This window comes from Schistocerca americana, chromosome 8 (assembly GCF_021461395.2).
Source record: "Schistocerca americana isolate TAMUIC-IGC-003095 chromosome 8, iqSchAmer2.1, whole genome shotgun sequence".
Classification (NCBI taxonomy): domain Eukaryota; kingdom Metazoa; phylum Arthropoda; class Insecta; order Orthoptera; family Acrididae; genus Schistocerca; species Schistocerca americana.
Window position 1 is genome coordinate 519,403,532 of NC_060126.1, and position 13,314 is coordinate 519,416,845.

Below are 13,314 nucleotides of genomic sequence, written 5' to 3' on the forward strand. Positions count from 1 at the left end.
AGCCATCTGACAGGCTTTTAGTAACTTCCGGCACCTTGTCACAGTCTCGATGTTGTAGCACGGTCCCATTTCTTGGGCCTTATTTTTTATAAAAAGCTGACATAGCTGCTCCATATTTGTCAACTAAAGACTGCATGGATGCCAAAGTTTAATGCTCTCTGCCTCCTGGCCCACACATCTTGGGGTGCAGACCATATCACTCTCCTCCATATTTACTGTGCTCTAGTCTTGTCCAGACTAGGTTATGGGAGTCAGGTTTATAGCTCACCAGCTCCTTCCACTTTGCAACTGCTTGAAACTGTTCACCATTGTGGGGTGCATCTGGCTATTGCTGCCTTTTGCACTAGTCCCATTGACAGTCTCCTCACAGAAGCAGGGATTCCTCCTCTACAGATATGACAGAGCCAACTCCTGGTTTCTTATGCTATCGCCATTCGCCAATTCCCTGACCATCCCATGTACCCTGTCCTCTTTGCCAATGAGGGATGTCTCCCTCCTGACATCCACCCATGGGTGAGATTGCCGGTTGGCATGTGTCTCACTTGTCTCAGTCAGGATCTCCATCTCCACTGACTGGAATGCACCTTGTGTCTTTTATCCCATATCCTTGGATGGTGCCTGGACAAGGCATTAGGACCGATGTATTCCAAAGTCGTAAGATCTCTGTCGCCACTATGGTTCGTTGGCATCTTTTATGTGCCCACCTTGCAGAGCTCCATGGTGCCATCATCATCTACACTGATGGTTCTAAGACAGTCGATAAGGTGGGGTATGCTTCAGAGTCTCCTACTGGCTTAGAACACCATTTATTGCCAGGATAGTGTGTTTACAGCAGAGCTTCTAGCCATTCACAGAGCCCTCCATTTTGTTTCCCAGGCCCCCCTCCACAGTGTTTTAATTTGTTCAGTCTCAAGAAGCAGCCTGCAGGCTATCAACTCCGGCCACCCTTTGGTCTCTGCTATCCATGACCTTCTCTCTGTCCTTGGCCATGCCACCTGCCCAGTTGTGTTTCTCTGGGTACCAAGTCATGTGGGCAGCCCTGGGAATGAACTGCCTGATTGTGTGGCTGGAGAAGCAGATACTTACCTGTCATTCCCTTTCACGATTCCAGCTATGGATATGCAGATCTACATCAAATCTCTGTTTGCATAAAAATCGAATGACATCTGTTGCACTACTGCTCATAGTAATAAACTCTGCACAATCAAGGAGCCTACTTCAGTTTGGTGCTCTTCCTTCTGCTCCTCTTAGGAGTAGTCCACTGTTTTATGCTGTCTATGCATTGGTTGTACTAGGCTCACCCACTGTTTCCTCCTACATAACGAACCACCCCCACAATGTGATTGTGGAGCCATACTGATAGCATCCAATGTATTGGTGGAATGTACCCTTCTTTTGGCCCCTCATACTAAGTATAATCTTCCCAATTCCTTAAATTTAACATTATCAGATGACTGACAGATGGTTGAACTGGCCCTCAGTTTCCTCCATGAAAGTGGTTTTTATTTCCAGATATATGGTTTTGTTTTATTCTTGGAGCAGGGGCATGGTGGTTGTGGTTGGGACCTCTATTTGTGTCTTATCAGTCTGGGACCCCATGACCACTCCCCAATGGAAATCCCACCTCTTTTTTCCAGTTTTTAGATTTGGTCTCACCTTTTATGTTTTTGACTGTGTATTTTTTTAACTTCATTGTTTTATCATTTGACTCCCCTGACTAGATCAGTCCACTTTTAGTATACCCTCTTTCTTCTGTGCCTAACTTCAGAACTGTGGGACTGATGACCTCATGTGTGGTCTCATAAACCTTCTCAATTAATCAATCAGTCAGCAGTTCAAACTTGTGATAAATGATGGTACCTGTTATGGAAATGACAGCAAGGGACAGGAAAGGACACCAGATGCACTCAGTGCGTATGCCTGGGGGCCTCATTTAACATGTTGAAGGGGCTATACCAGCAGCTATTGATGGAAGAGAGTGCAATGAAATGCAGATTGTGACACACTTTGCAAAAAATGATGCTCATCATCTGAGCTCATTCTCGGTTCGTTACAGAAACTGGTAGAGAAAGTTGAGAACACCAGCCTTGCACACGGAGTTTCAGCGGTGCCCATAATTTTGCAGCACTGTCCCCAGAACTGATCGTGGCCCTTTGGTTCTGAGTCAAGTGGAAGACTGAACCAGAGACTTTAAAAGTTCTGTGATGCTAAGCTGTGATTGCCTTGACTTGGGCCGTGGGGTTTGAGAACTGTAGGGTCCCCCTAAATAGGTCATGCGCGTGCACTACATGTGAGAGGCTGCTACTCAGGTAGCTGACACTGTGGGGTCCACACAAGGTTTTTTTTAAAGTTAGGTGACTCTCCACCAAATCCAGATAATGATAGCTGTAGAAAATCCAGAAGTATCAGTGTAAGAATGAAAGAAATGCTTCTCACAAGTGAGAGTACTAAAAGCCTAATGGTGAACTGCCGAAGCATTCACAACAGTGCCAGAGTTTGAAGCACTCTTGAAGAGCAGTGAAGCTCAAATAATACTAGGTACAGAGAGCTGGTTGAAATCTGAAATTAATAGCAGTGAGATTTTTGAGATAAATTTAAGAGTATATATAAAGGATAGGAAATCGGAAATAGAGTTGGTGTTTCTGTCACAGTAGACAAGAGACTCCGACTGACCAAGGTACAAATTAAAGCTGCGTGTCAGAGTGTGTGGGCAAGACTCATATCAGGGGTGGGCATAAAATAATGATTGGATCCTTCTATCGCCCACCAGATTCCTCTCCTGATGTAAGCAAAACCTTCAGAGAAAACTTCAGTTCACTTGTAAGTAAGTTCCCAATCATACTGTAATGAATGGTGGAGACTTTAATCATACAAAAATTAATTGGAAAAATTAAAGTTTTGTTAATGGTGGGCATGATCAGACATCCTGTGAAACTTTACTAGATGCCTTCTCTGAAAACTTCGTTGAACAAATCGGTAGGAACCCCACTCATAATGGAAATACATTGGATCTACTGGCAACAAAAAGACCAGACATCTTTGAGGATGTCCACATTGAAACTGGTATCAGTGACCATGATATGGTAGTGGTTACTATAATTACCAGGGAATAAAGGACAACTAAAACAAGCAGAATATGTTCAGTAAACCAGATAAAAAAAATCAATAGTGTCCTATCTCAGTGAGGAACCTGAAACTTTCAGCACAGGGCAGGAGCATAGAGAGGAACTCTAGCTCATGTTTAAAAGAGTAGTTGACCATGCACTGGACAGATGAGTACCCAGCAGACCAGTACATAATGGGAGGGAACCTCCATCATATACAGTAACTGTAAAGAAACTTCTAAAGAAAAATCTAAAGAAACAGATTACTGCATAATAGGTGTAAAACGAAGTGCAGGGCTGTAGATAGACATGCTGAATGAAACGCATCTGGCTGCCAAGAGATATGCATGATGCCTTCAGTGATTACCATAGCAGAATATTGTCAAATGATCTTTCATAGACCTCAAAGAAATTCTGATCATACGTAAATGCTGTTAGTGGCACCAAAGTTAGTGTCCAGTCCCTAGTGAATGAGAAAAGAACTGAAATTGAGGGTTGCAAAGAAAAAGCTGAAATGCTTAACTACATTTTCAAATGTCACTTTACAAAGAAAAACCTAAGAGAATTGCCCCAATTTAATCTTCATACTGCTGAAAAGATATATGAAATTAATATTAGTACCAGTGATGTTGAGAAACAACTGAAATCATTAAAATTGAACAAAGCTCCAGAGCCCGATGGAAACCCTGTCAGATTCTATACTGAATTTGGGACTGACTTAGCCCCTCTTCTAACTAAAATCTACAGTAGATTTCTTGAACAAAATACTACACCCAGTTCTTGGAAAAAGGCACAGGTCACACCTGACTATAAGAAGGATAGTAGAAGTGATACACAAAACTACTGTCCAATATCCTCGACATCAATTTGTTGTACAGGTCACACTTTCCTCATATGACAAACTGAAAGCCTTGAATCAAAGCAATCAGATAGGTTCTGTATTTCTTGATTTCCAAAAAGCATATGACTTGATACCACACCTATGCTTATTGTCAATAGTATGATCGTATAGAGTATCGAGTGAAATTTGTGACAGGATTGAGGACTTTTTGGTAGGGAGGATGCAACATGTTATCTTGAATGGAGAGTCATAGTCAGATGTAGAAATAAGTTAAATTGTGCCCCAGGAAGGGGTACTGTGACCCTTGCTGTTCATGTAGTATATTAATGACCTTTCAGGCAGTGTTAATAATAAAATCAGGAGGATGCATTTACCTATAATGAAGTACTATCTGAAAGAAGCTGTATAAATAAGATTTCAAAGTAGTGCAGAGATTGGCAACTTGCTCTAAATGTTCAGAAACATGAAATTTTGCATTTTACAAAATGAAAAAATGTTATCATATGGCTTTAATATCAGTGAGTCACTCTTGGAATCAATTAACTCATATAAATACCTGGGTGCAACAATTTGTAGGGATATGAAATGGAATGATCACATAAGTTCAGTTACAGGTAAAGCATGTGGTAAACTATAGTTTAGTGGTAGATTGCTAATGGGGACTCCTAACAGGGAAGTTCAATCAATCTATAAAGTAGATTGCTTACAAATCATTCGTGTGAACAGTTGTAGAATATTGCTCAAATGTGTGGCACTTATACCAAATAGGACTAATAGTGGATATTGAACATATACAGTGGCATGCAACATGAATTGTCACAGGTTTGTTTAATCCATGGGAGAGTGTCATAGAGATACAGAAGAAAATGAACTGGAAGACTCTTTAACATAAACGTACGCTATCCTGAGAAAGTCTATTAACAAAGTTTAGAGTCAAGAACCGGCTTTAAATGATTACTGTAGGAATATACTACAACCCCTTATGTATTGCTCACATAGGCATCATGAAGATAAGATATGATAAGAATAATTACTGTATGCTCAGAGGCATTCAAAATAACATTCTTCCCATGCTCCATAAGTGAATGGAACGGGATGAAACACTAATAACTGGTACAAAGGGTTGTATCCTCTGCCATGCACCATATGGTAGTTTCCAGAATATAGATGTATATGTAGAATGGCTGTTCTATTCATTCTTTCAGTTGAGAAATTCAAAGTACTGCTAATACACACAAAGAAGTAGATGGTTTTTATCTCATCTTTCTTTGAGAATTGTTATAACTTGGTTAATCAGGGAGGCATTATGCACAAAAAATTAACACATCAAACAATAAAGTAAAAATTAAATGGAACATCATAAGAGAGACAAACAGGACCGTAAAATCGGAACAAGCAGGGATGTCACAGTCCTCTGGTAATGGTAGAGGCCACAATAAACAAAAAGTTGAAGCCTTATATTTCAATGAATTTTTTTCTCACTATAGCTGAAGAAGGAGGGTACCATAACAGTCAGTCTTCCACAGAAGCCATAGAGCTACTTAATTACATGTAAATTGCATGAAAAGTAGCACTTCATTTCAAAATCACAACTCCTAAAGAAATTTTAAAAAATGACTTACAAGCTTTCTCACCTGGATATGATGATGTATCAGTAGGATACATCATCATAGTCACATATGGTGCTATTTGTGCAACCAGTCGGTTAAAACTGGGATATTTTCAGATACACTCAAACATAAGGCAGTGATGCCAATCCACAAAACTGGAGTGAGGCATGTAATATTTAACCATTAGCCCATCTCTCTGGTGCTAGTGTTCTCAAAGGTATTTGAGAAAAAAATACATGGTAAGGTTTATAACCACACTACACCGAATGTCTTACTAACAGCTACACACTTTAGGTCTTGTAAGGTTTCTCCACAAAGTGAGCTATATTTTGCTGTACAGATGGAATATTAGGTGAACTAAATTTCAGAGGGTATCCAATGGGGATCTTTTGTGACTTTGTAAGGTACTTGACTGTGTGTATCATAACACATTGCTAAAAATGTTTCCAAACTGTGACATCAAGGACAGAATTTTATCTACACAGTAGGAAAGAGTTGTCTTCATGGAGGCAGAATTAACAATAAACTCAGACTGGGGAAATGTAAAATACAGAATCCCTGGGGCTCAAGCCTTGCACCAGTTCTTGATCTACATTAATTGTCTACCAATTAAATTAATAACAGAGCAAAATTGACATGTTCGCTGATTACGAAAATACTCTGTTCAAAGTGCCCATAACCATAATGCAGGATACAACCATGACAGCCACTTACAAAGAACACAAATGGTTCATAGCAAATAGCCTAATCCTAAATTCCAAAAACTAACACCATACAGTTTCAGATAACAAATAAACTTAGTTCCTGAAATGGATATTAACTATCAGATAATTAATGAACCAAACTCCTAGGCATCTAGACAGTTCAGATGGAAAGAGTGAACTGTTGAGCTGGACAAGACACTTAGAGGTCAGCATGCTTTGTGCTGAGAGCTGTTTCCCACTTTGTTGACACAGAAACGATGCTGCTGTCATATTTTGCATATTTACATTCTATTAGAGTATTATAATCATACAGATAAATGCTGCAGGAATTGTAAAAGTCTTCAAACTTAAAAAAGCAAATAGTGAATTAATATATGGGATCTCTAACAGAACATCCTGCAGAGGTCTCTTAATGTCTCTCAGGATACTTACTGTTATAGGTCAATGTATATACTCACTGATGTTTGTTGCCCACAACAGGGATATATTTCACAAAAAATGTGACATTCACAACAATGAAAAAATGACTGCTGGAAAAGTTTCACTGATGCTTTGCAACTCTCTCAATAGTACATGAGGGAGTTACTGTGTCAGGTATGACGCTATACAATAAGCTCCCCAACAGTACAAAATGGGAAATTAATAATTTGCAGTTATTCAAAAGGAAACTAAAAACATGCAGGATAGATCAATTTTTTTATATATAAAATGAATGGATTCTTATAGTTATAAGGCATTCTTTAGTGTAAGAATAGAGGAAACCACTTAGGTAAAGGCACACTCTTAAAAGAAAAATGTGATACTTTTACTTATGTCATGAAAATAAAAAAATTGTGTTTTAATTTAAATTATTATTATAAAATGCAAATATGTTTCTGTATTTATGTCATTATGATGAAAGTTTGTACTTCCATTTATTCTACTATTTTAAGCATTCACTTAAACATATGCCATTAAACCACATATTGTAATTTTATACACAATGAACTGTTCATAGAAAAAATAAAATGCTATATTTATGATATACTGTATAAAATGCTCATGCAACACTATATTATTTCACTTGACTTATCCTGTATTACAAGTACACTAATTGTACAATATGTAATCAAGAGAACCAAATAAAAACCAAATCAAATAATGTTTGTACCTTTATCAGGGAGGAAAGAGTGAAGGGGAAGGTTGGAAAGGAAAAGCAGGTCAATCAGACCCAGGGTTGAGAGGGAGGCACCAGTTGTGAGGATCAACAATGACAATGTGGGGTCTGAGTGACCTGCTTCTACTCTCCATCCTTCCTCTATTTCCTTTTTATGAAGGAACTAACAGTTCCAAAATCTATGATAGTGTACATTGGGACATCACTTCCTGAACATAGATACTGGTTACCTATTCAATCTCCCTGTAAGTTTATAATAAAGTTGTTGATCATTTTACCTGTAATAGTATGCTGTTTTCGACAAGCATATTACTCTACATTATATCAAAATAATTCTTTTAAAAGCTAGTGATTTAGACATCTGGTTTGATTACACATTTAATATAAAACTAACCTACCAATTTTAAATGAATTACATATGATTGAGAAGTTGGACATGGAGGTAGTGGTACCATAAACATGACTGAATGGGTTGTTTGAAGTGCTTTGTATCTTTGATGATGATTGCTTCACAAAGTTAGTTAAAACTTTTCAATTCTGTGTCTTGAAAAATGTGCTTGCCTAGCATAGATCAGTATCAGAGTGTGCCATAAGTTTTCTTTTCAATGTAGTGATATGTTTGGGAATGATACAGTGTCTTAGAAGCTTTGTCATTATTAGTTATGTTTCATTTAAAGTATAGAACTGTTTCTTTGATGGCCGAGCAGTTCTAGGTGCTACAGTCTGGAACCACACGACCGCTACGGTCGCAGGTTCGAATCTTGCCTCGGGCGTTGATGTGTGTGATGTCCTTAGGTTATTTAGGTTTAAATAGTTCTAAGTTCTAGGGGACTGATGACCTCAGATGTTAAGTCCCATAGTGCTCAGAGCCATTTGAACCATTTTTTTTTCTTTTTGTTGATCTGATGTAGAGAAAAATGTTTTAAATGTTGTGAAGGAAGATTTACATGTCTTTCGTATTTTACTTCCGTTCACATTTCTGATGGCCCTCATTTTAATTCTAAATATGCAGAGTGATGCAAACATGTTTTCCCAGAATGTATATCCATTCTCCTTTTCTACATCTACATACATACTCCACAAGCCACCATATGGTATGAATGATTCATTACGTATGTATAAAAACAGGTTACAAATACTTGATGTATAGCACAATAATACATTTTTCTGAATATGTCACTGATTAACAAAATGATTAAATTACAAATAAGATGGTGCGTAATGTTATTTACAATTTTTTTTTTTGGAGCAATTCTTATTCTGCATGTAAGTATGGTATTCTTCTAATGTGTAAAATGGATTTTCTAACAGGAATTTGTTTAGTTGATATTTAAGCTTAATTGTGGGTAGGGTCATAAATTCACTGGGCAGTGCATTGGCTAACTTCAAACCTGCATACTGTGGACCCTTTTCATAGAGTGCTTTTCTGTTACTGCTGATGTAAAATTTTTCTTTATTTCTGGTATTGTACTGATACAAATTGGGACAAATGTTGGGATGCAATCTTTTAACAAGGACTATGGTTATTGCTCCCCAAATTTATATTCCGTAATTCAGGTGAGAGGAAAATAGAGCATGGTATGCAGTCTTTAGGACAACAGTGTCTTCGCAGTACTTGCTAATCCATATTAATTGCAAATACATTCTTGCAGTCCTAGCAAGAAATGAATGTTCGAGACGGTAGAATCATTTGGCAGTCATAGATGAAGATTCATTCTGCCAGTTAAGGAATTTAGAGTGTAAAAGAATAACTACTTACTTCATTTTTTTTTCAAACTAAAGTATTTTTCTGTATTTCATGCATTCATAGGTGCACAATTCAGTTACCAAGCAAATGGCTAACCAACTTGCAAAAATACATTCATTGTGGTTTTGAGAGATTCTGTATCAGACTGATTTTATGATGAGCTCCACACTCAGACTTTGGTGGAGCATCCACTGCTGTCAGTGGCATCATTTGGATGTGGTGTGGAGGGTCATATGGTTGGCAGATGGCCCTCCCAGCCACTGTCAGCTATCCAGATCTTGGTGCTCTACTCCCCATTCAAGTAGATTCTCAATTGGCATCATGACGAGTTGATCCTGTTCCAGTTCCTCTCACCAAGGAAGAATCCCTGGCAGTATCAGTAATTGTACCCACATCCTCCACATGGCAGTCAGACAAGCTGAAACTGCTTTTTTTCCAAGTGTAAAATTCTGGATGAATAACTATTAACTTCAGTGGTCATATTTCATTCTGCTCAAATTAAGAACATTGAGCTGTATTTTGTGACTTCTGGAATTGCCACTTTTCTGCCAGCAAAGGTAGCTTCAGGTTTCTAAATAGCAATTATGTATTACTACTATTCAGAGATCATATAAATTTCATATTTAACTGGAGTAATTTGAAGAATATTGGAGCATCCACTATCACATCAGGTAAGGCATCGCACTGTTGATACATAAGGCTGGGGTTCCATAGGAGGAGGATGTATGTTTGGCCCCTTCATGCCTGTTGAATGTTGACTACATTTGAACCTAGCCACAGTTTTTAACACCAGCAACTGCTGATACACTAATAGTGCCCCATAAAAAGTACCTGTTGCTCATTATAGTTATATAAAATTGTGAGACAATTTAGGCAGTCATCATTTAGCTTCAGGATGTGAAAGTCTTAGTATTGCTGATAAATGCATGCAATAATACAAGAAACTACCGTCACTTGAATTATTTGTTCTTTCCACAGTGAGTAGAGAAAAATAGAGTGGGGAAGATTAAAATGGAGAGGCTGGTCACTCAGACCCCTCAATGAGAGGGCCCACGTGTTGTCCCCAAAACAGGTGGTTTCCTCTCAGCAGTCACTTGTTTCAAAAAAGCTTGAGCAAGAGTGTTTGTTTGGTTTTTTTGTCCACTATATAGGTGTAATTTTATATAATATCTACTCCTGCTCAGCAGTTATACACCGAAATAAAGCGACCACTTTCATGGTTGATTATGTGGAGCAGAAAAGTTGATTTAAATATTAGAGCCTTCTACTTTCAGGAATACAACCATTTGCTCAATTTATTGTGGGAAAGGCACTGATAATTACTGTTCAGTTTATGGTTAATAAGCCACCAAATATTTTTTTCCCAACAGGTTGCTTCCTGAATCCCCCAGGTGGCTTATTGCACGTGGACAGAGGGAAAAGGCCTGGAAGATAGTGAAAAAGGCAAATCCTCATGCAGAAAAAAGGAGTGTCACAGAAATACAGCCAGTAAGTATATTTCTGCCAAATATTGTATGACTTACTTCGGAAAGGAGAGTATTACGTATGATAACTACAAAATCAACAGTTTATTTTGTAATATGTAAACAGTATATAAAAATTGGACATTTCTTCATTCATGATTTTGAAGGGTACTCTTTGGAATCGCTGAAATGCTTGAAAACTGTGCTCCCAGACAGAATCTCATTCCCAAAATGTATATGATGCTTAAAAAAAAATTACTGGTTGGTAGTGAGGGCATAGTGAAGATAGTTACAAAGATTATCTAACTACTTCATATGTCAACCTTCTTTATATTTCAAGCAAAACTATCATTCTAGAAATACACAAACAAGAGTCAGGCAATTAATTTCTCTATCTTTCATGTACATATGAAAAATACATGCTACACCAACAGCAATCAAATATCATATTCGGACAATGCCATACTCTGCTCAAAGAGCTCTGTGACCCCTAGTTCCAAATTTAGAATACAACACTTCAGTACTGGATACAAATAATCATCATCATCATCATCTTCTTCTTCTTCTTCTTCTTATTCTTCCTGTTTAGAATCTGGCAGAATAAAAGGTTTAACCCTTGCCACTCCAACAATGGAGTGGCACTCGACATTGTGAATTTTGTCCGCCCAGATGGTGGTGATTTAAATTCAAATAAGAGTGCATGGAGATGCCCTTCATCTACATTACAGTGCAAAGGGTTAAACTGTTTGCCAGACTGGCATTGAAACTTGAACACTTGCCTTTCATGGGCATTGCTCTTAGCAACAGAGTTGTTCGGGTACATTTGTGGTTCAGCATGAAGATTTGCTTCTCACACCCATGGGATACTAATCGAAACTAACCACAGAAAGCTCCAAAAATATAATTCCTCAGTTGTTTAATAAACAATTTACAATAAGCCATGGTACTGATTTGTGTTAACACAATTGCAGGTAGCCAACACAGATGCAACAGTGACTGAGAAGAACTATGAGATCGCATTGTTTAAGAGGTTTTTGGCCAGCACTAAGAAGCTAGTTGTAATGTTCCGGCATGGAGAGAGCTGCCGCCGGCTGGTCATATGCTTCTATCTGTGGTGGGTGTCTGCACTCACATATTATGGTCTCTCTCTCAACTCCCAGAACTTTTCATCTGACAGGTGAGCTCATAGTGTTACAGATGGAGAGAGAATGAGCTGTGCAGTATTTTCTTGGACTGGGTGGCTGAGGTTAACACTGGCTAACATTTAGCCCTGGTAGTTGTCACTTCTGTCCGACCTTTATCCATCACTAAGTCTATATGCTCCCTGACATTCATTCATTCACTCTCTCTCTCTCTCTCTCTCTCTCTCTCTCTCTCTCTCTCTCTCTCTCTCTCTCTCTCTCTCTCTCTCTCTTCCCCCCTCTCTCTTCCCCCCTCTCCCTTCCCCCCCTCTCCCTCTCCCTCCCTCCCTCCCCCTCTCCCATAATGTTTTATCAGTTATCTCCCTCCATCCAACTTCCAACCGTGACATTGTGTGAGCTTTGTTACTACTATATTAATATCTGTGACTACGCAGTCTTTTTGCACTTATTTTGCTGCAGTGAAGTTGATTATGCCTTCATATAGTACATGTGATATGCGTTTCATGACAAATATCAAAATATCTAGGGATTCATCAAATGCTTCCAAAACTTTCTAGGGATATATCAGTAAGATAAGTTTTAGACAGAAATAATTGCTTTTTAAGTTTCTGATCATTGTGGTTCTTCACCTGTTTCAGATATGTCTACACTGCTGTGTCTGGAGCAGTGGAGATAGTAGGTTACTTGATACCAATTCCTTTACTACGAGTGATGGGTCGCAGGTCCACCAGCTCTTTACTGTTCTTTATATCTGGTGTGGCACTCCTCCTGGTATTACCAGTTCCAGAAGGTAACTTCTTTGCCCTCTCTCTCTCTCTCTCTCTCTCTCTCTCTCTCTCTCTCTCTCTCTCTCTCTCTCTCTCTCTCTCTCGTTCTTTTGCAGGGTAAATGTGTCACTTTGAGGTAAGCGAACCTGATCTAGAAACAACCAAGTCAAAAGCTATAAGAAAAAATTGTTCCAATACCTCTGACAATGGGATACATGTACTGGTACGGTTATTACTAAGTTGCATCTTTCAGAGGCAATAGTATGAAATAAAACAAGAAGAAAATATCTAGTAAAAATGGGATCTAAAATGCGTATCTTAAGAGCTTCAAGCACATGATCGTCTTTGCTACTGTGAAACGTATCTCTTCTACTGAATAAGTGCCCATATGTCTTCAGGTATGCATTTTAGATCCCATATTTACTGCACATTTTTTTCTTGTTTTGGTCCATACTATGTTCTCCAAAAATATAGAAACCAAATGGCTTGCAGTAGAAGAGATGTGCTTCACAATATCGAAAATGAACGTGTGCTCACAGTTCTTAAGGTATGCATTTATGTCCCATGTTTATTGGACCTTTCTTTGCTTCTTTTGATCCATACTACCACCTCTGAAGATTGTCTGCCCTGTAGTGTTAGCAACAACAGTACTCATACTTGTATTCTGCTATCAAAGGTATCAGAATTCAAATGGTTCAAATGGCTCTGAGCACTATGGGACTTAACATCTGTGGTCATCAGTCCCCTAGAACTTAGAACTACTTAAACCTAAGTAACCTA

The 13,314-nt window shown here is 38.5% G+C and overlaps 1 protein-coding gene across 2 annotated transcripts in view; it reads left to right on the forward strand.

The window, feature by feature from the left end:
• Positions 1–13,314, forward strand: part of LOC124625787 (organic cation transporter protein) — a 471,790-nt gene that overhangs the window by 439,217 nt on the left and 19,259 nt on the right. For both annotated transcript variants that reach the window (XM_047149232.1, XM_047149233.1), the window contains exons 7-9: positions 10,533–10,650; positions 11,597–11,802; positions 12,406–12,557. In XM_047149232.1, coding sequence (XP_047005188.1) covers positions 10,533–10,650; positions 11,597–11,802; positions 12,406–12,557 — 476 coding nt within the window. The remainder of the gene's footprint in view (positions 1–10,532; positions 10,651–11,596; positions 11,803–12,405; positions 12,558–13,314) is intronic.